The sequence below is a fragment of the Hypanus sabinus genome, chromosome 3, assembly GCF_030144855.1.
Source record: "Hypanus sabinus isolate sHypSab1 chromosome 3, sHypSab1.hap1, whole genome shotgun sequence".
Classification (NCBI taxonomy): Eukaryota; Metazoa; Chordata; class Chondrichthyes; order Myliobatiformes; family Dasyatidae; genus Hypanus; species Hypanus sabinus.
The window spans coordinates 178,903,139-178,930,325 of record NC_082708.1 but is presented as its reverse complement, the minus strand read 5'-3'; the positions used below and the strand labels follow the sequence as shown (position 1 = coordinate 178,930,325).

The following is a 27,187-nucleotide window of genomic DNA, read 5'->3' as shown; positions in this document are numbered from 1 at the left end:
GATAGTGTCTGACTGGTGAGACCCTCCGTTGCTTGGGATCGACCATGAATGTTGTGTCCTAGCTGTCTTTGCGGTACACAAGCCAGTACAATATGGAGAGCAAACTGTTGTCCGTGTAGCAGGCTCTTCCTCTTGCAACCGGTGAATCCCAAGATACAGCCCATACTGTTTGGCACCAGCGGCATTACAGGAGTTGCCAGTCAGCATTGAATTCGGTATGGACTGCCTCAGGGACTCCAGCTTTGGATTTTACCTCAGGGTTTACTCTGAAAGCATTCTTATGAGTGGGTGTAGCCACATGCAGCAGAGATTTGAAATCAGTTTTCATTTTCCTAGATGAGCTGCCAATGAGCTTCATCTGCCTGGAGTGACTGGTTTTATTGCACCAGCAGCCTACCTTTGCCCCTACTTCTTTCAGTAGGAAAGATTCCACCAGGCTTAGTAACTAAGTCACTTGAAGGTCAGGAGCTTGACTTTGTTATCAGCGGCTATTTGAGATGTAAGACATTGGGAGCATTTAATAGATAATGGGAGCTTGTCCCCAATAAAACAACCCCTCCCCCCACTGTAACAACCTTAGGAATTGGACAATTGGTGTATTATCAATTATTTAGTTATAGCAGAGTAAAGTGAACCCAGTTATCTAGAAGGACACATTTATTCATCTGTCAATGCTAAATTTAGGTTTGCACATCATATTTTGTGTAATTTTGTGTTATGAGCAGCTGAGCAACAATAATGATAACTGAGCATTGGAAGGATTTTATTTTGCTCTAGATCTGCTTTTTCATTCCCCTCGTGTCTGCATTGACATTGTGCTGACTTGATCCAATTTACAAATTGAATTAAGATTAAAACAAATCCTTTATAATATTATGCTCAACATTCAGTGATGGCTTTCATGTCCTGCTGGAGATATGAGTAAATTTAAAAATGTAAAAGTGATTCATCATTGCTCTGATTGTCTACCTGCTACTATTTTTGGTAGCACACTTGTTAGTACAAAAGAATCTGATACAGAGCATTATGATAGGGAAAGGTTGAATAGGTTAGGACGTTATTCCCTGGAGTGAATGAGGGGGATCTAAAAGAGAAATGGATGAGAGGTATAGATAGAGTAATCCTTGCAGACCTTTTCCCAAGGTTGGGAAAGAATTGTCATGCTGAAAGTTGACAAAAATATTAATTATTTGCTATTTCCACCAAGGGGTCACAGGTTTAGAGTGAAAAATGAAATATTTAAGGGGAATCTGAGGGATGATTTCTTCACTTAAAGGCTGGTGTGATTGTGGAATGAGCTGCCAGCAAAAAGCAAAATTTAAGATGATTTTCGATAGGTACATAATGAAAGAGATATGTGGTGGCTAATGGCCTGGGTGCAGGTAAAGAACACTCAACAGGAAAACGGATCAGCGTGGAGTAGGTTAGCCAAAGGGCTTGTTTCTGTTCAGTAGTGCTGTATGTCTGTATTGTACTTGTCTTTGAGGATCGTCACCTTGTTGTGCTGGAGAAGCTTGTGATTTTGTGAGATTCTGGGAGCGATGCTGTCTGGAGCTTAGCTCCTAGTAGGGTCACTATAGTGGTAAGATCAAAGGGGAGGTTCCAGACAAAGAGTGATCCAACTAAGACCTCATTGGTGGAGCTAGCAGATGATAATGACACATCACAATGACAGTGAAGGTGGAGGAAGGCTGCGGCAGTGAAGGCTCCCTGGTCATCTTGGACACCTTGCCACTAGACCCTGACCCTGATTTGTCACGGACCATGTGGTACTATCTATGTATCAAGTTCCCCACGTTAAACATTACAGGCATTCTCCGTTAAGAGCATACTCCCTTCAGAGAACATCATACTCGACTCGAATGATTGAACTGTAAACTCAGAAGTGAATATGTTCTGTAATGAGACCTGATGAAGGGTCTTGGCTCGAAACATTGACTATCTATTCATTTCCATAGATGCCACCTGAAGTGTCAGCCAGCATTTTGTGTGTGTAGCTTAGGAGCCGTTTGGTTCTGTCTAAATGCAAATGGGTGTCAGTGAGCAGGTTACCTTTAAGCTCTTAAGAAAAAGAAATAAAGGTTGAGTAACTGAATGCTACACTTGGTATATAAAGCCCGATGAAGACTTTGAGAGGCTTAGACAATTTAAGTGTCAGGCCATGTTGAAAAGGTTATGGTGTTGAGGCTGGAGACAAGGGATGGGCTGGTTCAGCTCTCACTCCACAAGGTTTACTCGTCTCTGCATTGAACTGAGGCTGTGGTCCGCAAGCAGTGGACTTCAGAATCGGCTGCAGTGATGCCTGGCTGTGGTCTTATTTTGTGATCATCAGTTCTGAATGCTATTTGCTTACTTTTATTGTTGGCACGATTTGCTTTCTTTCTCTGCACATCGATGGTCTTCTTTTGTTTTACTGGGTTTTATTTGGTTTCTTTGTTTTGTGGCTGTCTGTATGGAGGTTAATCACATTTGCATAAAGTATACACAAATTAATGAGAAATGTACTTTGAACTTCGTGTACTGAGGTACAGTGAAAAATTTTGTTCCTCGTGCCATCCATACAATTATTTCATCACATCAGTGCATTGAGGTAGCACAAAGGAAAACAATGACGCAGAAACAAGTGTTACAGAGTATGTGTTGTATAAGCAAATAATAAGGCCTAGGGCCATAATGAGGTAGAGTCTGAATAATGTACTAGAAGATTGTTTAATAATTTTACAGCGTCGGGAGTAAAAGCTCACCTAGAGCCTGGTACCTGCTCTCAAGTTTTTGTTCCTTCTGCACTGGGAGTCAAGAAAAGAGAGAATATTTGTGGTGTGTGGGTCTTTGATTGTGTTGGCATATTTCACCGAGGCCTTGAGAAGTTCAGTATTCTTGGTGTCCATGTTGTGCTGAGCTGTGTTTATAACACTCTGTTACATTGCCAGATGGTTCGGGTAGTCGACAGAGAATCATTTGCTCTCTTTGGGTTATGAAGAAAGAATGTTAATTCAGAGTTTATTTGCTAAACAGTGACGTTCGCAGGAAAATTGAAAATAGGCTATTCTGTTTAAATTTTGTTGTTTGAAACTTAATTTGGAACTTTCCACTGGTTTGGAAAATTGAAGTGTCAGTTTAAGAGACATTCTTTTGTGCTTTTCAATCTAGTTGTCACTGAGAAGGAATTAGATTTTTTTCTAATCTTTTAATTTTGTTTGATTAGATTATTCTTGGTTTGTGATCCTTTGCTGATTAATTTTCTAGTTTTAAAAGCAGCAATATTGATAAGGGACAGTAATGCTCAGTGTTACAACAATAACACTAAAGGAGAAGTGCCTTAGACACTTGAAACCACATTGAAATCTTTAGTATTTTGTTGCAACAGAAAACCCAGTTTCAAACAGTCCAGCAATGTCTCACATTTAGGTTCTCTTTACAATTACATGATTTTTGTAACAGTTCATCCTAATTTCTTGACTTGACCAAAGGAGTGAAACCAGAGAGTGTGTGTCATTATAACAATTGGAGGAAAAATAAATCAATTCTGCATTTCTTTTTATCTGTGTGACATGGAATTCAAAGTACTGTTTTGTCCAACTTTTTTTTTGATGTCCTAATGCTCAATCCAGTTTTTAAAATAAGAATGCTTTCAAATTACACAGTAACATTTATATTTATAAAAAAAAAGTCCCAAGGCATTTAATCACAAGGTTATCCAAAACAAAATGATGCCAAGTGAAGCAACACGCACACAAAATGCTGGAGGAACTCAGCAGGCCAGGCACCATCTGTGAAAGAGTACAGTCAAAGTTTTGGGCTGAGACCCTTCATTAGGCCTGGAAAAAGAAGATGAGTCAATTTAAAAAATGGGAATAGGGAGGAAGAACCACAAGGCAATAGGTAAAACCAGGAGGGTGGGGGATTGGTGAAGTAAAGAGCTGGGAAGTTGATTGGTGGACGAGATACAGGGTTATAGAAGGGGGGATGTGATAGGAGAGGTCAGAAGCCATATGATATCAAGGCAGATGATCAAAGCTTCTTCAAGGAGGTGGTTTTAAGGAGTGTTTTTGAAGTGTATTGAGAGATTCAGAGGTTTGTCTGAGAAGGTTTTTTTTGGAGGAAATACAGAGGGTCTGACCTTGGCAGGAGAGAGTGCTGTGGAGTTTCACTGGGCTGATTCCAAGGATGACAGTCTGTCATATGAGCAGAGATTGAGTCAGTCAGGCCTCTAACTCGAATGAGATGTAACACACAATTCTTACAGGATTAGGGTAGCTAGAATGTTTTTCTTGGGCTGAGGGATCCAGAACTGGGGTGAGTGGGGAAGATAGTGGTGGTGTGACCACAGGCTGTTCAGCACTGAGATGAAGAAAACATTTCTTTACTTAAAGATGATGAATCTTTGGATTTGAATATTCTAGAGTATTTACGGTATTCTACAATAAAAGTTCAGTGATTGACTATATTCAAAACTGAGATCAAAACATTTTGATTTTGGATGTTAGAGGAATTAAGAGATATCTGGATAGGACATGTGGTGGTGGCGTATAAGATCAGCTATGATACTGAATTGGGGAATATGCTTGAGAGGTCCCTGGGTAGATCGTTGAATCACAGGAAGTGATGGTGTGTGTTTGGGTTGGAGTAAAAACTTAGATGATTTGGATAATATGCAGGCTTTTGTTATCAACCCTGTTTGAGGTTGCAGAAAGATCAAGATAAACAAAGAGAGGTTATTTTTATCTTGTCATGAAAGTCTTACTTGGTGACTATGTTTAGGGCTGTTTGATTCTGTAGTGGACAGGAAGTCTCTACAGTCTTAACTGCCCAGTGCATCACTGGGAGCAGTCTTGCTGCCATCTGGGACAAATATGCAGAATGGTGCTGGAAAATGTCTAGCAATATTGCACCCACCCTGCACATGAACTGCTTATTCCACTCCCATCAGGGAGGAGGCTCTAGCATCTATGCCAGGACCACCAGACTCAGAAATGGTACTCACTCCAAGCAACAAGGCTGATCAACACCTCCACCCACTATCCCAGCCCTCCATACCCCCCCCCCCCCACCACCACTGCTTTATCATTTCCTGTCAGTCACCTTATGTAGAGACCCTTCTGTGCCTAGCATCACTTTATGGACATAAAATCAATCGAAGTATATAAGCTCTACTATGTATTTATTTTTATTGTTTTTTATTACTGTGATCTTTCTCCTATTATGTTTTTTTTGGTGCTGCTTCTGATCCTGAGTGACAATTATTTTGTTCTGCTTTACACTTGTGTACTGGAAATGACATTAAACAATCTTGGTGGTGAGGCATAAATCTAACTGGAGGGATTTTTTTTAAAAAAAAAGTAATTTTAACATAGACATGAATTTGGAAAGCTGAAATAATAATGGAGAGAAAAAAAGCTGAGTGCAGCATGGAGCACTTGTTTTCGAAATGGATGGGCAAGCATTAGTTTTTTGAGGAAAGACATTTGACAGCAGATTTGGAAGAGGTGGGACAGCAGCCAAGAAGCTGGAACCATTAACTGTTAACATATGGTGAGGGATTATTATTCTTGAGGTATGAGAAAATGTGGGAAAGTACAAAAGATTCCAAAATCAAGTAGTTTAATAAAATGATCTGGCTAAAATGTCTGAGTTGTTAGTAAGATAGAAATGATAATTCAGCAACACACACAAAATGCTGGAGGAACTTAGCAGGCCTGACAGCATCTGTGGAGAAGAGTAAACAGTTAACATTTTGAGCCGAGATCCTTCTTCAGGACTGGAAAAGAAGGGGAGAAGTAAAGGTGTTTAAAGGTGTTTGTTCATTTTGATAATATTACTGAGCTGCAACATTAAACTGATAAGGAGGAAGGGGCCCAGGAGTAGAACTTTAGTGGATTAGTGTGAAGGTAATGGTGTCGAAGAGAGCAGATGAATCCCTTTTAGGTAATATAAGTGAAGCAAGCAAGTGGATCGCTATGCAATAAAACAGAAATGCTGATAATATCTAAAAGCTTAGAGCACCTCTGGAGAATGAAAGTGCATCAGTTTGAAATGTCTGACCATAAGGTTCAACAAAGGATTACGACGACTGCAGAGAGATCATTGGGGTGTATCTTCCACACATCTGAGATACGTATCAGGAGTGCTACATACACAGGGCCCTTAGTATTGTGAATGATCCCTTCCATCTGTCCTGTAATATTTTTTGACCATTAGGCAGGAGCTACATTAGCACTGAGACAAGTCTATTAGGATGGGAACCAGCTTCCTCCCGCAGGTCGTAAGGCTACTGAATTCCCTGCCACCACCCAGGTCTCATCACTCATGAAGCACCAGTAATGTTATACTGTTTACTTTTTAATTTGTGTCATAAATGCAGCTTATGCTAAATGTCAATCTTTTGGAATAATTTTACTGCTTGCTAATTAATTTGTGTTGTTTGTGAGTTATATGTACTGTGTTGTGTGCCTTGGTCCGGAGGAACATTGTTGTGTGCCTTGGTCCAGAGGAACATTGTTTTGTTTGGCTGTTTACATGTATACAGTTGAATGACAATAAACTTGTACGTGAACTTGAAAGTCTTTATCAGAACTGAAATCAAATTCTTGTCGCTTGCATTCTGCACAGATGTTGTCTGATTGCGGCATTTTCTGTTTTCAGATTTTCCACATTTCCCCCTTCCTACCAAATTCAAATCAATAAATGAAAGAGACACTGAAGAAAGATTGTACGCTTAGACACATGAGGGATTATTTGTGATTTTGGTAGAACTTTTAGTAATATGCTGAAATTGAATCCTGGAAAGAGAGGCTGTTTTCATAGTGTTGAGTCACTCCGTCTGATTCATCATGACCTTAAAGGTTGCAATATTACCACCGTGCGACAAGGGATCTAAGTTGCCAGTCTGAATCAAAACTAATCTGTTGGGGTGCTTGTTATAACTGGACCTCAACTGGAACTGATTATTTCCCCCTCTCTCCCCCCCCCCCCCCCCCCCCACGATGAACTGGTATCAAATAGTGGCATTTGTGTCATACCCCACTGCAGTACAGTACATGTATGTTTCGAATAGGATTACATAAAATGTGCATCTCAGCAATGTATCATTGTGCCAAACCATATGCACTATTCAATCTGTTGTCTTTCTTCAACTAAATCTATGTTTTTTCTCCTCCATTTCCTTCTGAAGCTTTTCCTGCATTTTACCCACATTATTTACTTTTATGATTCACTATGGTGGCATTTTTCACATTTCCTTGCTAATTGTAACAGTTTTAAAATAGAAATGTGGACTGTGCACAGAAAGGGGAATTAGTTTAATTCTGCATCATGTTTGGCATGGCATGGAGCAAAGGACCTGGTTCTGTGCTGTTCTATTTTTGTTCTGTGTTTAAATTTGCATTGTATCGTCCACAGATTATGAGTGCAGATATAGGTTGAGAATTTTTTTTTAGCATTGCTGGACACCTGTGCAGAGTATTTGGGAATTGCATAATTGGAATTCTGAAAATGTATGTATGCACAATGACAATTCAGTCAGTTAATTCAGAGGTCACATTGAAAGCTCTTGCAATTATCTTTTCCAGACATAGTCCCACTCCACTGTATTCAGTCATTTTCGACTGTATATAGAAAATGGTTTATTATCCTTACCATTTAATCTTTAGAGTGATCTCACTTGACAAATTTAGGTCCACAAAGGCTTTGGAACAAATTCAGATGATACTTGTATGGAGCTGTGAGAACTGAGTGTTATATCCCATGAGTTGATAATTGGATGCAGAGCTTGGCAACTCGATTAAGCCTGAGGTGCCTGGCTTTGTGTCAGGGTCGAGTATTAAAAACATTGTAAAGTCTTGGCTAAGATTTGGAATAGGGTAACTTGGTTGTGTTTTAATTTTATGCTTAAGTTAACTTCTAAATGTGGCTATTTTAATCATAGCACAACTTTAAAATGATTTTTACGATTTTAGTAACTGAAGTTTTGTTTACTTTGCAGATTAACTGGAGACTTCGGATATCTTACAGATGGACCAGGGAACTACAAATATAAAACAAAGTGTACCTGGCTTATTGAAGGACAGTGAGTATTCCCATCTTTTCTGTTCATCGTAGTAAGTCAACTTTTGTTAGGGAGTTCCCCCCCCCCCTCCCATATTGCAGCCAGTGTCAAATGAGCTGATGAGTTCAGAGGAGTTATGTTTATGCACCTGCAGTTACACTAGCTATTAAGGAAGTATTTGAGCACTCAGATAACTGCTTGCTTTCCTGCTGGTCAGCTGCTATTCAAAGAAAAGGAAGCTTTGGATTTAGATTGGAACCTACATTAGGAAGTGATATGGGCTATCAACAGCAGCTATATATAGTGCAATGATTATCACCTGACAATGGATGATTGCTCACTGTCTCCCTTAAATTCTTCATTTTGTGATGTGTCAGAAGCTTTACAGGGGGAACCACAGAGAAAACCAGACCAAGAAAGTCCCTAAATTGTTGCCTGTTTAAAGGAAACAAAAAACAGCATGGCATTGGCAGCTAAGTTACCCAATAGCAACAGATTAGAGCAATGTTCTACAAGTCATAGCATGTCTGGTTAAGGATTGAGGCCAAGATTCAGGCCACCAAACTGAAGTGGTGGTTTTGACCCTGCCTGATGTTGGCAAAGTGCCTCAGCAAATAGTGTAAGAAATAAAGCCTTGTGTTTCATAGTTTCTGTCACCTTCTAGCCTCTGTTGTTATTTCCACCCTTCCCTTCACCATCTGTTACTTCCCAGCTCTTGAACCTTTCCTTCCCCGCAGTCATATTGAAAGGCCTCAATATGAAACATTGATTGTCCATTTCCCCTTGCAGTTACTGACTGATCTAGTGAGTTGTTCTGTATTATTTAATGCATTGATTACAAGGGTTAGGACAACATGCTACAGTTGTATAAATTGTTGGATAGACCACACTTGGAGCATTGTCTGCGCTTCTGTCACTGACTGTTAACTGGACTGAAGCTGCTGTTTTGATTGTGAATGTATAGTATATGTCCTACAGTTTTTAAATGTAAAAATAATGATCAGACTTGTACACAATATCATACATGATCTAGTCAAGGTTAATTACATGATTTTACTTCTCAGTTCCACCTCTTTAAAAATAAACACTAGTACTTGAGGCCCGATGAAGGGTATAGGCTTGAAACATCAACTGTTCATTCCCATCCAGAGATGCTCCCTGACCAGCTGAGCTTCTCCTGCACATTGTCTGTGTTGCCCTAGATTTCTGGCATCTGCAGTACCTCTTGTGATTAATTCTTGGTTTGTTTTGCTCAAGTACACTTTGACCTTTCATAGTTTATTTGTTCTCTGAAATAATTCTTTATCTTTGTCCCAGCTAGATTTACATTCTGCAATTTTCCTTTTCCTCAAAACCTAGATGAATCTCTTTCCATTTATCTGTGTTGAAATAATCGCTATTCTTTCCATTCTGCAAGTTTATTAATGTTGCCCACTTTTAAACCACTTTTGTAAATTGATCTTTTCCTCCCCCACTTATTTTGCTTAATCTATAATCACTGTTTAAGAATGAGAGCTGGCCTAATTAAAACCTATTGAATGGTGAAAGACTTTAATAGAGTGGATGTGGAGAGGATGTTTCCTATGGTAGGAGAGTCTAGGACCAGAGGCCACAGCCTCTGAATAGATGGGTGTTCTTTTAGAACAGAGAAGAGGAGGAATTTCTTTAGCCAGAGAGTTGTGAATCTGTGAAATTCTTTGCCACAGGTGGCTGTGGAGGCCAGATCTTTACGTATATTTAAGACAGAGGTTGATAGATTTTTGATTGATCAGGGCATGAAGGGATGCAGGGAGAAGGCAGGAGATTGGGACTGAGGGAAATGGATCAGCCATGATGAACTGGTGGAGCAGAATCGATGGGCCAAATGGCTTAATTCTGCTGCTATGTCTTATGGTCTAAATTCAGAAATTTTGCTTGCAGTCTAAATAATATAAATTTGGACACCACCAGACCTCAAATAACATTAACCATTTCATTTGTTTTGAATAGCTATCATAATAACGGATTATAGCCAGTTAGCTATCCATCCGGACATGTACCAACTATATTCTTTGATAACTTGGTTATTATTGTCCAAGTAGTGAGGTACAATGGTAAACTTGTCTTGCATATTATTCATATAGATCAGTCCATTACAACAGTATATTATGGTAGTACAAAGTAAAGCAAAAGCAGAATGCAGAATGAAATGTTACTGTTACAGAGAAAGTGCACTGTAGGTAGACAATACAGTATGAGGTAAACTCAATCTTTCTTGCCATACTTAAGAAGTTTTAAAGTAGCGGGATAGAAATGATGTTGACCCTGATGGTACATTGTTTCAGGCTTTTGTGTCTTCTGCCCCATGGGAGGCAGAAGAAGAGAGAAGAACTGGGGTGGTGGGATCCTTAATTATGCTGGCTGCTTTACCTGGTCTGACTTCATTCAGTAATTTTTTGAGGTACATCATTGAATTCTTGATGAATTATATCTGTTGCACAACCATTTTCCTCTCTGTTACTTTTCAGAAAATTGAATAGGGTCAGTCAAGCTTAATTTTGTTTTCTGATCCATGCTGACTATTCATTATTTTTATTGGTCCTTTTCTATCCTTAGTGCAATCCCATTATTTTTCTGTAATTGCTATTCAGCTGATTCATCTATAATTCCCTGGACATGTGCCTCTCATCTTGTTTCACGTGTTTATACTTCACGAGTCCTCTGAAACAGCAAGTTTCTAACAAAGTATTGAAAGAATGTCATGATGTTTCTGCCATTTTTCCCTATATTCTCTTTGAAATCTCTGGGTGCTGTTTGCACGGAGAGGAAAGTTTATCCTCCTTTTGATATTTGTCAGTATAGACACTCAGAAGCCACTTTATTAGGTACCTCTGCAATTAATATTTAAGTGGCCACTGACTGTATGTGGTTTACTGCTGCTGTAGCCTATCCACTTCAAGGTTCGTCATGTGTGTTCAGAGATACTCTTCTGCATGCTACTGTTGTAACACATGGTTATTTGAGTTACTGTTGCCTTCCTCAGCTTGAACCAGTCTGGCTATTCTCCTCTGACCTCTCTCACTAACAAGGTATTTTTGTCCGCAGAACTGTGGCTTATTGGATGTATTTTTGTTTTGCACGTCGTTTTCCATAAACTTGAAAGACTGTTGTGCATGAAAATCCCAGGAGGTCAGCAGTTTCTGAGATACCCGAACCACCCCATCTGGCACTAACAGTCATTCTACAGTCAAAGTCATATAGATCACATTTTTCCTCCATTCTGATGTTTGGTCTGAACAACAATTGAACCTTTTCACCATGTCTGCATGCTTTTATGCATTGTGTGGTTGCCACATGATTGACTGATTAGATACTTGCCTTAATAGACAGGTGTACCTAATAAACTAGCCACTGAGTGATTAATTCATTCCATGTTTCTTCTTTAAGTACATTTAATTAATTACTCATCTCATTATTCAGTATAATACCTTCCTGTTTTCCTCTCTGGTGATTTCAGAAGTGATGGTTTAAAATAGGTATGCCTCAATTTACAAATTTTACTTGGTATGATGAAAGAAATTCCAATCTCAGTGCATGATTTTTTTAATACTTCTTCCTGAATCATTTTGTCTTTGTTTAGGTGATAGAAATTGCAGTGCTTTATTGTTTGTAGGGTGGATTCATCATATTTATTCTTCATCCTTCACAATGTCTTCTAAATGTCTGAACGGTTCTGAGGATTGGACGTCCTCTAAGAGACAGCTATCAGCACTAATATTAAGCTAAATGTGATTAAATAAGTGAAAATAGTGTGTTTTACATCAGTCATTTGTTAAAATTTATTGCATCGATGGTGCGAACAATCCTTAATGATACCCCTGGATGTGCATTCATATGTTATTATTATAAAAAAAGATTAAAGGATGTGCGTGAAAGATCTGAATGAAAGGCATTTGTTTGTGACAATCCAAAAAAAACAATGTTGTCATGGCTGGTTTGAACATTTTAAGAAATGCATAGGCAGAAAGTGCAGATAATATGTTGGCAGAAAAATTTCCCAAGGAATTGAAACACATCTTTGAAGATGGTGGGTACTCCCCTAAATTGTATTTAATATGGACAAGTTGGTGCTCTTTGGGAGAGGTTGCCCTCATGTTTACTCATCTTAAGGAATGAGAAAACTGCTCCATGTTTCAAGGTAGCCAAAGTTCACTTGCCTACTCTTTGGAGACAATGCTGAGGGCAAATTTACATTTAAGTCTTTCTTAACTTACTGCTCAGACAAGGATTTACTAAGAAAAACTTCACAAGACAACAGAAAAGGCTGGTGGATGGAATGATTGTGTTGGTCTGGCAGAGGATTGGTTTAAATACAATAGGCCTTATGGCCTCTCTGATTTAACTTTCTCATGATCTATGATTTTTCTTGTCACTTTCTTTAAGCCCCATTCAACAGAGCAACCACCATCCCCCTACAAAAAAAAGAAATTGACAGCAACAAAGATAGTAAGAACCTTTACTAACATTGATGCAATGTCCATCGAGCTCAGATTTAACGTCATGTGACCGCCAAGGATAGCTTTCCTTCAAAGCTGTAACATGGACATACAAAGCCACCATGACCACTTGCATAATCTATCATGTTTGGGCCTTGTACCTTATTGTCCATATGCACTGCACTTTTCTCTGTAATTACCACTATATTCAGTGTTCTGTTATGGTTTTACCTGGTACTTCCATAGTGCACTGTTGTTATAAAATGATCTGTATGGATAGTATGCAGGACAGGTTTTTCACTTGTGACAATAAACAAATTTGCCAGTGCAAATTCAGATTAGAAACAAGATTTGATTTAGTTCTCTGTCTTTCAAAGCTGATCAGGTTGCAGCTTCAACTACGTGAGGCTCTCTATTTCCAGAAATCTTTTACCCCATTGCTCATCATGAATCTGCTACAAAGAAAACTCTGCTTTAAGCAAAAAAAAAATCACAGCTCTCTTGAGTGGAGAAAATTGACCTTGTCCCCATTTTTCCATGAGTCAGCTGTTTTTCTTTGAAATAAAATAGTCCTTTCACATTCATCTGTCAGATTGTTATGTTTCAGAACATTGTACATAGAACAGTACCGCATAGTACAGTTCCTTCAGCCTCCTATGTTGTGCTGACCTTTTAACCAAGATCAACGTAACCCTTCCCTCCCACATAGCCTTTCATTTCTTTCACTCATGTGCCTCTCAAAGAGTCTCTTAAATATCCAAGCTCTGAGAATTTGCTTCTATAGTTTGCCCAACACTGATGTAAAACTCACTGACTATAATCCAAGGGATCATCCCTGTGACCTTTCTTGAATATAGGAGTAGCATTTGCCATCCTCCAATCTTCTGATACTTCTGTTTAATTGAAATATCTTGCTAAGGGTACATGATGTATGTTTTAGGTATCTGAATTTAAGATTTACCGTGATACTTTCTCGATGTTATTTTGAAGTACAGTTGGCCCTCCTTATCCGTGGAGGATTGGTTCTGGGACCCCCTGCGATATCAAAATTTGTGGATGCTCAAGTCCCTTATTCAGCCTGTCTCAATGCAGTGGATCTTAGGACCCAGCGGCAGAACTCTGAATCCGCAGTGTTTTTGTTCACGAAAATAATCATGATCGCGATTGAAAATAAAGTGGAAATAATAAAGCGATCGGAAAGAGGTGAAACGCCATTGTCATTGGAAAAGCGTTAGGCTACAGTCGGTCAACGATCAAAACAATTTTAAAGGATAAAGTGAGAAAGGCTCTGCCCCGATGAAAGCTACAATTATTACTAACCAATGCAGGTTTAATTATTGGGTTTTGGGTTTTTGCATTTTTGATCCCCACATCAAACCGGCATGGTGGAGAGCGCTCGATAGCGGTCTGTCACTGGATCGAACTCGGGTACTTCCATTCCCGAGCCCAGCATTGAAACATGTGTTCTTAAGTATTTTATATGCATTGAAAGGTAAAATATATACTATATACTAAGACAAATGTTTGACTAACTGACTCTAAATAATATAGGATGTACCTGTTCCGACTTACTGAGTAAGAGAACTTCTGTTTTTCTTCAATCCTGATCCATGATAACCCACGCACATCCTCCCGTATACTCTAAATCATCTCTAGATTACTTATAATACCTAATACAATGTAAATGCTACGTTATACTGCATTGTTTAGAGAATAATGACAAGAAAAAGAAGTCTGTACTTGCTCGAACAAGTGCTGAAGAGCACTTCTGGGTTTTCGCGATTTGCGGTTGGTTGAATTTGGATGCGGAATTCGGGGATGAGGAGGGCTGACTGTATTTAGGTTTTCTTGACAAATTCTTAAGCTCTCGAATATAACCAATGGTTTTACTTTGGATCTAATGAGAAAAACTTTGATTTGTGAATTTTCAGTTAATAAGTTTTTTAGAAACAACATTTTATGAATTGAGAAATACCTGTCTTTCTAATCTCTATCATTCTAGTGCTATCATTAATGGCTTTAGTCCTATCACAGAGCATGATATTAATTTTTGTGTCTCATTTGTTTCGCTTTATATCCCTTGGCAATTCAGTTTCATGTGTTCTCTAATTTTTTTAAGCTTCTTTCCTATTTCCTTTGTTTTCTCACTTATGCATTCCAACTGTGATTCGATGGACCACTTATTTCTTGCTTAAAGCAGAATTTTCATGATAGACAGCTAGTCAGTACCTCTTCCCCCACACTGCAGTAGCGTTGTCCCACCAGAAGCAGTTGGCACCATGTTGCAATGACTCCTTAGGGGACTGCAGCTCCCACTGAGGTCTTCAGCCTGTGTTCAGGAGATCCAAGTTTTTCATCCAGCAACAACAAAGGAATGGCATTAGATTCCTTGAGGCAAGTGGACAGCCAGAGATTTTTTTTCCCCAGAGTAGAAATAGCTAATGCAAGGGGACGTAATTTTCAGGTGATTGGAAAGAATAGGTCAGCTGTCAGAGAATGATGGTTGGTGGAATGTGCTGCCAAGGATGGTGGCAGAGGCAAATGCATTAGAGACATTTAAGAGACTCTTATGCACATGGATGAGAGAAAAAGTGGGCTATGTAGGAGGGAAGGGTTAAACTGATCTTTCGGGTCGGTTATAAAGTTGCTGCACGGCCTTTTCTGTGCCGTAATGCTCTGTGTTCTAAACGGGAACACATTTTATTCCCCACAAGTCTTGAGCTTCATGTTGTACTAATTTATGTTTTTTTTGCCAATTTGTACATGCATGGAAAAATGTTTTTTTTATTTTGGAAATGTAGATGCTCCATGCAATTCTGACATTTATTACCTGTAACTAATTGCGGTTGAACTGAGGAGTCATTGGGTTGGGAGAATCATAATTGTGGGAGTGCTATTTTGGTGTCAGTGACACTAGTAGGCTGCTCCCAGCACATTTCAGACTGTGTTGGTCATTGACACAAATGACACATTCCACTATACAGTTTGATGTTTTGATGTGCCTGTGACAAATCACAGTAATCTTTGAGTCGACCATGTTTGTGGCGTGGAGTTGCATGTTGGCCAGACTATGTAATTATGGCAGATTTCTCTCTCGGAAGGATATTAGTGAACCAGTTGGGTTTTCATCGCAGTACAGACGTTTCATTGTTATTAATGAAATCAATTTGACTTTCAGATTTACTTCATTAGTCAAAATTCTCCAGCTGTTTTATTGTGATTTAAGAGCTCTGCCCTATGTTCACATAACCACACCCTTGAAAGTGTAAAAAGTGTGGTGAAGAAGGTATTTGGTTTACTTGCCTTCATCAATCAGGGCATTCAGACTTGTGTTTGTGATTGACTTCAGGGTTTCATATTACGACTGTTCAAGTTGCTGGTGAGCCAACACTTAGAGTACTGTTTACCCACTTCTGGTAGCCCAGCTTATGGGAATGATGTCGTTAAGATGGAAAGCCAGAAAAAAAGATTCATGAGGATGTTACTGAGACTGGAAGGCTTAGGTTACAAGGAGAGGCTGGTTAGGCTGGTACTTTTCTCCCGAAATAGTATAGAGATATCCTACGGAGGACTACAACCTTGTGTCCCTTCTACATCTGAGTGTGACGGTTTACCTGAGTCTCAACCGGGGACTTGCATGACTGACGGTAGCGAAAAATAAGATGGAACTACTGACATGATGAGATGAGTTGTGAACACTGCCAGAGTTGGAAGACCTGCATTGCCACCTTAAGGCTGATTCATACTTTTGCATTGCATCTACGCCGTAGGTACTGCGTGCCCTACGCCATACCTATCTGCAGGGTGACGTGCACCTCCCCAAAAAAGTAACTCGCATCGCGGCGACGCAGGAAGCAACAACTGTGATTGGTTCGCTTGGTAGCATTACATTTCCTCCTACGCATTTCCAGTTGCTTCTTCGCCGTCATGTCTGTACATCGATGCGAAATAGATGAACAAAATCATCAAATCTACCTGCCGACATATGAAAATGTTTGAAATGCATTTCCTCGTCCATGTCTGTCATGAAGAAACACACAGTGGCTTAGAAACTCCTCAGCCAACTAGTGTTTTGGCGCACACCAATGCATGCTTGCTACGGTATAGAGCCTACGCAGACTTATAAATCAGGCCTACGGTGTAGGCTATGGCGTAGCCCATATGCAGAAGTATAAACAGCCTTTAAATCCCAGCGGCATAATGGCCAGAAAGTAAGTACAGGGATATATAAAGTTCTGAGGAACATGGATAAAGTGCAGTTGCACTTCTCTCTCATTAGGGAAGTCTAAAACCTGAGGGCATAGATTGATAAGGGACTTGAGGATCTTGTCAGTGATTAGTATAACAAGCTGCTAGAAAAGGTTGGAGAAGCATGTGTAGTTTAAGTGTTTAAAGGACATTTGCACAGGTACATGGACTTTAAAAAAGCCCAGAGGGATATGGGCTGAATGGGACTAACTTTCATAGACATCTTGGTTGTCATGGATGAGCTGGGCCAAAGAGCCTGTTTCCTCACATCACAACTGCTCTTCTTGATCACCTTATAGTCCTCAAAGCCTAGCCTCTGGTATTTCTTCAGCCATCTATTTTTCCTTATACCATCGATTTCAGCATTAACACTGGCAACTTCCTCCTTTTCCAGGTTCCTCTCCAGGTACCTTGATATATCTCTTATCCTGGCATTATCAAGGCCACATATCCTTGGGGATTCTCATTATTCTCTGCAGAATATGCTGTCTCCCCTTCAAAATCTTGGTCATGCAATGTTGTGTCTTAAGTTTTGGACAGTTTTTAAAATCTTGTTTGTAAATTAAGATTGTTTTGACTTGAATTTGTTTTTCTCCCTAGGCCAAACACTATATTGAGACTTCGCTTCATTCACTTTGCTACAGAGTGCAGCTGGGACCATTTATATGTCTATGATGGGGACTCTGTTTATGCACCACTGTTAGCTGTGTTCAGGTAAGAAGAGTCTTCAAGCTTGTTCAAATGAATTTTGATTGTTTTGGTTGTGGAATTTGCAGTGATTGCAAATCATAACTTGACTGAAGCTACTGCAGTTATGTAGCACAATTATAACCTTCTTTGGGCATCAAAAGCTGAAGTAAGTATTTGATTGTCAGAATAGGAAGAACATGTATAGAATCAAACCTTGAAGTAAAATTGGAGTTCAAAGATACAGTGCCTATTAAAAAGTATTCACCCCAGCCCTGCCCCCCCCCCCCGGAAGTTTCATGTTTTATTGTTGTACAGCATTGAATCACAGTGGATTTAATTTGGTTTTATTGACACTGATTAGCAGAAAATGTGCCAGTGTGAAAATGGATCTCCACAAAGTGACCTAGATTAATTACAAATATAAAACATAAAATAATTAATTGCACAAGTATTCCCCCCCTTCAAATCAGTATTTAGTAGATGCACCTTTGGCATCAATTATAGCCTTGAGTCTGTGTGAATAAGTCTCCATCAGCTTTGCACTTTTGGACGCTACAGTTTTTTCCTCATTTTTTATGTTATGAATGTGCCACAACTCTGAGGGGCCGAAAGGTACAAAGTAGCCCCCTCCTTTGTGAGAATCACAAGATCGCTATTAATTCGGGTCTGGGACCCAGGAAATGAGAGAGAGACACGCAGGATCCACAAGGGTTTGGAATGTGGGTCCTGGCCTCAGCTATACAAAGCCACGGATAACGGCCATTGTCTCTTGGAGACGGAATTGTCTATTGAGTACTGTACTATTCATTGAAGCCCTCAGGGAATGACCAGAGTGGGCTGGTTGAGGGATTGCATCATCCCAACCTGATTGACATCTGAGACCCCGTGAGTAAGGATAAAAGAGGGTCTGGGGAACAACCCCTTCAGACGCACCAGGAGAAACGTATGAGACCGGTGGGGACGTGTGTGTCCATCCTTGCCCGGATGACAAGTCTTCCACGGAACAGCCTCGCTAAAGGACGAATGCGGATCAAGATCGGATGAAAGGAAAAGCCGGCAAGTTTCAAAAAAATCTCTCTCTCTCTCCAACCAAAAAGCTGCAGCCTGAATGAACTGAGTGACTTTTATATTTCCATCGGACAATACATTATCCCCTAGACAACGATAGAGCTTATTTCTTATTGATTATTATTATACCTGCACTTTTAGATTTAATATTGATGACGTATATTATCTGTATGTTTGCATCGATATTATTTTTGTGTATTTTTATCAATAAATACTGCTAAAAATAGTACCATCAGACTTCAACGGACCTCTCTATCTTTGCTGGTAAGTGACCCAGTTACGGAGTTCGTAACATTTACAAAACTGCTCAAGCTCTGTCAGATTCCATGGGAATCATGAGTGAACAGCCCTTTTCAAGTCCAGCCACAAATTGGATTGAGGTCTGGACTCTGACTTGGCTACTCCAGGACCTTAACTTTGTTGTTTTAAGCCATTCCAGTGTAGCTTTGGCTTTATGCTTGAGGTCATTGTCTTGCTGGAAAAGAAATCTTCTCCCTTGTCGCAGTTCTCTTGCAGACTGCATTAAGTTTTCCTCCAGGATTTCCCTTTATTTTACTGCATTCATTTTACCCGCTACCTTCACAAGTCTTACAGGGCCTGCTGCCATAAAGCATCCCCACAGCATGATGCAGCTACTAGCATGCTTCACAATAGAGATGGTGTGTTTTTGTTGATGTGCGGAGATGGGCTTACATCAAACATAATGTTAGCCTGATGGTCAGAAAACTCAGTCTGGTTTCATCAGACCATAGAACCTTCTTCCAGCCTTCTGGCAAACTCTAGCCAAGAGTCATGTGAGTTTTTTTCAACAGTGGCTTTCTCTTTGCCAGTCTCCCATAAAGCTGCGATTGGTGAAGGACCTGGGCACCAGATGTTGTAATTGTAGTCTCTCTTCTCAGCCAGTGAAGCTTGTAACTCCTTCAGAGTTGTCATAGGTCTCTTGGTGACCACTCTCACTTATCCCTTTCTTGCACGGTCACTCAGTTTTTGAGGATGGCCTGCTCTTGGCTGATATACAGCTGTGCCATATACTTTTCATTTTTTAATGTTTGACTTAACTATACTCCAAGGGATATTCAGTAATTTAGAAAATTTCTTGTATCCCTCTCCTGATTGTGCTTTTCAATAACCCTTTCACAGAGTTGCTTGGAGTGTTCTTTTGTCTTTCATGATATTGTGGCGACCCATTTTCCAAACCGACTCACAATTAGATAGCCTACGGGGGTTTGCGAGCACAGAGCTTTGGAGCCTCTGCGCCATGGGGGGCCGGTTGAGGGAGGCTTAAAAGTGAGACTGAAGTTTTCGAATAAAGTTTTTTCCTTCGACTGCAGTTACCGACTCCGTGTCGTAATTTTAGCGCTGCGTGTAGCACACCGCTACAATTGGTGACCCCGACGGTCCAAACGATTTTTGGAACAGAAATGACTGACGCCGCCTCTGTTAATGCGGTTTCGTTGAAACTGCCGGGTTTCTGGACACAGCGCCCGGACCTATGGTTCCAGCAAGCCGAAGCCCAATTCCACGTTCGCCAGATCACCTCAGAAGACACCCCTACTACTACGTGGTGAGCTCCCTCGACCAGGACACAGCGGCCCAGGTCGCGGAGTTCGTACAGTCGCCCCCGGCAGACGGCAAGTACACGGAATTCAAAGCCCTGCTCCTCAGGACTTTCGGACTCTCACGGCGCGAGCGGGCTGCCCGTTTACTGCACCTGGATGGCTTGGGCGACAGACCTCCATCGGCTTTAATGAATGAGATGTTGTCTCTGGCCGACGGACACACATGCCTCATGTTTGAGCAGGCATTCCTGGAGCAGCTGCCCGAGGACATACGCCTGCTGCTATCCGACGCGGATTTCAGTGACCCCCGGAAGGTGGCAGCCCGGGCGGACTTGCTGTAGAACGCCAAAAGGTGAGCGGGGCGTCCATCGCACAGATCTCCCAGCCACGCTCCCGGCAGCAAACCAGTCCAGGCCCGGCCGCAGAGCCCGCCAACCCCCGGCCCAATGAACACTGGTGCTTCTACCACCAGCGGTGGGGCGCAGAAGCCCGCCGTTGTCGCCCGCCCTGCAAGTTCCCTGGAAACGCCAGGGCCAGCCGCCGCTGATGGCTACGGCAGCTCGCAGGTCGGGTGCCGCCCGTGCTGTGAAGTGGGTATGGGGGCCAGGTTACCGAGCTTCTCGCGTAGTCTGCCCAGGACTGCTGCGGGTTCTTCCTCTTGCCCCCTTGGGGCTGGTAGGAACTCCCCGGGGACGACCAGGGGCGTGCTGTATACCAACTCTGCCGACGAGGCGTGCAGGTCGTCCTTGGGCGCTGTGCGGATGCCGAGTAGGACCCAGGGAAGCTCGTCCGCCCAGTTGGCTCCTCGCAGGCGGGCCATGAGGGCCGACTTCAGGTGACGGTGGAAACGCTCCACTAGCCCGTTCGACTGTGGGTGGTAGGCAGTTGTGTGGTGCAGCTGAGTCCCCAAAAGGCTGGCCATAGCTGACCACAGGCTGGAGGTGAACTGGGCGCCTCTGTCGGAGGTAATGTGGGCTGGTACACCAAAGCGAGATATCCAGGTGGCGATCAGGGCTCAGGCGCAAGATTCGGAGGTGGTGTCGGTGAGCGGGACCGCCTCTGGCCATCTTGTGAACCGGTCCACGATAGTCAGGAGGTGCTGCGCTCCGCGCGACACTGGTAGGGGGCCCACGATATCCACATGAATGTGGTCGAAACGCCGGTGGGCGGGATGGAACTGCTGCGGTGGGGCTTTGGTGTGCCGCTGCACCTTGGCCGTCTGGCAGTGCATGCACGTTTTGGCCCATTCACTGACCTGTTTGCGGAGTCCGTGCCAAACGAACCTGCTGGAAACCATCCGGACAGTTGTCCGGATGGAGGGATGCGCCAAGTTATGAATGGAGTCGAAAACGCGGCGCCGCCATGCTGTCGGGACGACTGGACGGGGCTGGCCGGTGGCGACGTCACAGAGTACGGTCCTCTCACCTGGGCCTACGGGGAGGTCCTGGAGCTGCAAACCGGAGACTGCGGTTCTGTAACTCGGAATCTCCTCATCCGCCTGCTGCGCCTCTGCCAGTGCCTCAAAGTCTACCCCTTGGGAAAGGGCATGAACGGTAGGGCGAGAGAGCGCATCCGCCACGACTTTGTCCTTACCTGAGACGTGCCGGACATCCGTCATGTATTCAGAGATGTAGGACAGGTGGCGTTGCTGGCAGGACGACCAGGGGTCGGACGCTTTCGTAAACGCAAAGGTAAGCGGTTTGTGGTCCGTGAACGCGGTGAAGGGCCGACCTTCTAGGAAGTACCTGAAATGCCGGATTGCCAGGTAGAGCGCCAACAGTTCCTGGTCGAAAGCACTGTACTTAAGCTCGGGTGGGCGCAGGTGTTTGCTGAAAAACGCTAGGGGTTGCCAGCGACCTGCGATGAGTTGCTCCAGCACACCACCGACTGCGTCCACTGTGAGGGTGGTAGGGGCGTCCATTCTGGGATGTACTAGCATTGCGGCGTCCGCCAAAGCTTCCTTCGTTTGAACGAAAGCGGCGGCGGACTCCTCGTCCCAGGTAATGTCCTTGCTCGGACTCAACATCAGGGCGAACAGGGGGCGCATGATCCGGGCAGCTGAAGGGAGGAAGCGGTGGTAGAAATTGACCATACCTACGAATTCCTGAAGGCCTTTGATCGTGGTGGGTCGGGGAAAGAGGCGGACCGCATCTACCTTAGCGGGCAGAGGGGTTGCCCCGTCTTTAGTAATCCTGTGGCCCAGGAAGTCAATGGTATTGAGTCCGAACTGGCATTTGGCGGGGTTGATTGTAAGACCGTACTCACTGAGTCGGGCGCAGAGTTGACGGAGGTGGGACAGATGCTCCTGACGACTGCCGCTGGCTATGAGGATGTCATCCAAATAGATGAACGCGAAGTCCAGGTCCCGTCCCACCGTGTCCATTAACCGCTGGAACGTCTGTGCGGCATTCTTCAGGCCGAACGGCATGCGGAGGAACTCGAAAGGGGTGATGAGAGCCGTTTTGGGGACGTCGTCAGGATGCATCGGGATTTGATGGTACCCTCGGACGAGGTCTACCTTGGAGAAGATCCGTGCGCCGTGCAGGTTTGCTGCAAAGTCCTGAATGTGCGGCACAGGGTAGCGGTCCGGTGTGGTAGCCTCGTTCAGCCTGTGGTAGTCGCCGTACGGTCTCCAGCCCCCCCGTCGCTTTGGGCACCATGTGCAGGGGGGAGGCCCATGGGCTGTCGGACCGCCGGATGATCCCCAATTCCTCCATCCTCTGGAACTCCTCCTTCGCCAGTCGGAGCTTGTCCGGGGGAAGCCGCCGAGCGCGGGCGTGGAGGGGTGGTCCCTGGGTCTGGATGTGGTGCTATACGCCGTGCCTGGGCATGGCCGCTGTGAACTGCGGTGTCAGAACCGATGGGAACTCCGCCAGGACCCTGGTGAAGTCGTTGTCGGACAGCGTGATGGAGCCGAGGTGAGGGGTTGGCAACTGGGCTGCACCCAGGGAGAACGTCTGAAAGGTCTCGGCGTGTACCAGTCTCTTCCTGGGCAGGTCGACCAGTAGGCTGTGAGCCCGCAAAAAATCCGCACCCAGAAGCGGTTGGGCTACGGCGGCCAGTGTGAAGTCCCACGTGAACTGGCTGGAGCCGAACTGTAGCTGCACCTGACGGGTGCCATAGGTCCTTACTGTGCTGCCATTCACGGCCCTCAGGGGGGGACCCGGTGCCCTGCTGCGGGTGTCGTAACTCGTCGGAGGTAAAACGCTGATCTCAGCCCCAGTATCGACCAAAAACAGGCGTCCCGACCTTCTATCCCAAAGACCTACAGAACTGTAAGTTTGTGTTTGTACGAAGGGGCGGGCATCGGCCATACGAGGGGCCGTTTATGGTGCTCCGGAACAACGGGTCCACGTTCGTGCTGGACGTTGGGGGGAAAGAGGAGGTTTTCACGGTGGACCGCCTCAAACCAGCCCATGTGGACTTGGCGCAACCGGCCGAGTTTCCGGCGCCTCGGCGCAGAGGCCGACCTCCCAAGCAGGTTCTGGCCCAGACTGTGGACATTGGGGGGTGTATTGCCGGTTCTGGGGGGGGGGGGGGGGGTTTATGTGGTGACCCATTTCCTGGCGCATCCAAACCGACTTACAATTAGATAGCCTACGGGGGTTTGCGAGCACAGAGCTTTGGAGCCTCTGCGCCATGGGGGGCCGGTTGAGGGAGGCTTAAAAGTGAGGCTGAAGTTTTCGAATAAAGTTTTTTCCTTCGACTGCAGTTACCGACTCCGTGTCGTAATTTTAGCGCTGCGTGTAGCACACCGCTACAATATAGTTTTTGCCAGGATACTGACTCACCAGCAATTGGACCTTACAGCTACTGATGTATTTTTACTACAATCAGTTGAAACACCTTGACTGCACACAGGTCTCTAAAACCAGATCTGCATTCAACCAATTATGTGACTTCTAAAACCAGTTGGCTATACTAGTGATGATTTGGTGTGTCATATCAAAGGAGGGTGAATACTTACGCAGTCATTTATTTTGTGTTTTATATTTGTAATTATTTTAGATCATTTTGTTAAGATCTGTTTACACTTTGACACGGAAGTGTCCTTTTCTGTTAATCAGTGTCAAAGAAGCCAAATAAATCCATTGTGATTCAATGTTGTTAAACATGACAATTTCCAAGGGCGGGTGAATATTTTTTATAGGCACTGTAGTAATTTAGTCTTATGATTAAGGAACCCTGCTGATGAAGGGTCTTGGCCTGAAATATTAACAATTTATTCCTTTCTATAGATGCTGTCTGACCTACTGAGTTTATCCAGCATTTTATAGATTTCCAGCATCAGGTTACTCTGGATCAGCAGAATCTCATGCATTTATTTAAATATTCCTAACTGAGCCTTGTAGTGCATTGGGTGGTATCCTTTGCTGTTTGACTAGCATTTGTCTGTTTTTCCAAGAGGCTGATTCACTAGTTCGGTGCTCAACGCTGCATGATAGAAAATCTGTAAGGAACTGGTTAGATTTACCTTGAAGTTCGGTGCAATAAGTATGGGGTCAGGTGAACTAAATTAGAGTAACAATATTTGAATTTTAAAGAAGCAGTAGGTATTTGTTAAACTGAATATCATTAGAATCTTTGCCTACCTTTCACATTTTTAGAGTGGTTGGAAAGACCAAAATGATCTGTGAGAAGGTAATAAGGATTTGGTTCATGATGAAGGTACCTTCGCGGTATTGGTTAGTGGAATGTTCATCCCTTTTCATCTAACTGTGATGAAGGAATGTTGCATTTTTAAGTCAGGATGGTGTGTGTGATGTGGAGGAGAACCTGCAGGCAATTCATTCCCATGTATCTGTTGCTCTGCTGCTTGATAGAAGTTGCAAGTTTCAGAAATGTAGTGAAGAAGCCTGATCGTAGATAGTGCAATTTTGTATTTGAAAGTCATAGCAATGACAGATTTTAAGCTTTCCTGTATTTTGGGCAATGTCAAAATAAAGTTTGAAAGGACATGGAACATTACAGCACAGTACAGGCCTTTTGGCCCAGGATATTGTGCTAACCTTTCAACATACTCCACTATCAATCTAAGGCTTCCCTCCCACATAACCCTCTATTTTTCTTTCATCCATGTGCCTATGTTAGAGCCTGAAAACTTATAGTATTTGTTATTTTCAATATTTTTTCCAGTTAACTTTCAAATTGCATCTGAGCCCCAGCTGATGTCTTTTAAAATGTCCAGTACCTGTTCAATGCAACAAAAATACATTTTTTCCCTTTAAGCGTAAAGTTTTGGAACCCTGGGTACATTTTGCCCATCCATCTCGAAATATTTTGTCCAGATTCCATTTACTGCTACTTGTTAAACATGGCCAGTGCAGATACAGTGAGTTGAAAATACCATTTTTCTGGTCACTAATTTTGCAGAACCTGTTGACTGCATTTACAATTTTTATGCTGGTTAAACACTAAGTTGTATTGGGCATAATTTTTCAAGGTATGCAAGATGCAAATAGTTTCATCCGTTGATATTACCTATGGTTAATGGTCTTTGCCATTGTTCAGATAAGTGGAATATATCCTGATTTTGTTATTTGTGGATTATTTTGTGTGCATTTTTAAATTTGGCTGTTAACTAACAAATAGTTGGTTACACTTCAACAACTCTTATAACCATATAACAATTACAGCATGGAAACAGGCCATCTCGGCCCTCCTAGTCCGTGCCAAACTCTTAATCTCACCTAGTCCCACCTACCCGCACTCAGCCCATAACCCTCCACTCCTTTCCTGTCCATATACCTATCCAATTTTACCTTAAATGACACAACTGAACTGGCCTCTACTACTTCTACAGGAAGCTCATTCCACACAGAATGAGCTTATTATTCTTATATGAATAATTTTAGAATATATAAATGCATGCAAAAGCATGAGTGCAAATGCTTGTTAATATCTGATTGCGTCATTTTTGTGTATACTCAGTTGCTTACTACATAATTGTCATTTATTTTATTTTTTTATTTGTTATAATTGTGTTGACAAGTATAAACTCAAAAAGAACAGTCTGTTATGGAGCAACCATGGCACATGCATGAATCAGAAGCAAAAATGGGCCACTTGACTTATTGAACATGGTCTGCCATTGAATAAGATCTATTTATCTCTCCATCCCTCCCATCTGGTCCAGCCACCCCAGTCTTCCCACCCTATCCCATCCATCCTGGAACAGGCCCTTCCAGCCCAACCAGCAGCTGCAGCCAGCAACACAGCACAAGTTTAATCACAGGCCATTTACAATGATCACTTCACTTACTAACTGGTATGTCTTCGGACTGTGGGTGGAAACCAAAGCACCCGAGGGAAACCTACACGTCACGGGGAGGACATACAAACTCTTTACAGATGGTGCCAGAATTGAACTCTGATCTCCAAAACCCTGAACTGTAAAAGCATTACGCTAGCTGCTATGCTACCATGGTGCCAAGATCACAGCAACCCGATTGTATTCTTATTTCTGTGTTCCTTTGTACCTGGGAACATTTCACCTCTGATATCTGACTGATCTTTATCTTAAAGTTATCGAAAGACTTTGCTTCCCCACTTTCTGAGGAAGAATCCGGAGACTTGTGATCCTCTGAGAGAAAACAAATTCAACTCTTTCCATCTTAAATGGATGACCCTTTATTTTTACAGAGTGTATCATACTTCTAGATTCTGCCACAGGAGAAAACATCTCCTCCACCTTCACTTGCCAGGAGTCCTCATGATCATATATACTTCGTTTTTTGAAACTCCAATAGTATGAGTCTTTTGTAGGCCACTAAATAGTAGTCATAAAATTATGTTAGGTATAATTTTAGGAATACGAGATGAGTATGACAAGAATGTTATGGTAATCACAGGAGAATTTAACCAACATATTGATGCAACCAAATTTGCATAAATAAGATGGAAAGTGAATTAGTGAAATGTACACAAAATGATATTCTAGATTAATTCATTGAATCAAATGGGGCAAAGGGATTTTTGTTTTTTTTTTGGTGCACTGCATTGATTGGTAGTCTTGTTGTCAAGGATTCTTTTGGGGAATGGTGACTATAGTATGATAGGATTGATACTGAGATTGAAAGTGACATAGCTCAATGTGAAAGTAG

The 27,187-nt window shown here is 42.6% G+C and overlaps 1 protein-coding gene across 5 annotated transcripts in view; it reads left to right on the top strand.

Annotated features, from left to right (window-relative positions):
* The window catches only part of atrn (attractin), a 398,356-nt gene that overhangs the window by 54,337 nt on the left and 316,832 nt on the right, over nt 1-27,187 (top strand). For all 5 annotated transcript variants that reach the window (XM_059965719.1, XM_059965723.1, XM_059965720.1 and 2 more), the window contains exons 2-3: nt 7,982-8,065; nt 17,368-17,481. In XM_059965719.1, coding sequence (XP_059821702.1) covers nt 7,982-8,065; nt 17,368-17,481 — 198 coding nt within the window. The remainder of the gene's footprint in view (nt 1-7,981; nt 8,066-17,367; nt 17,482-27,187) is intronic.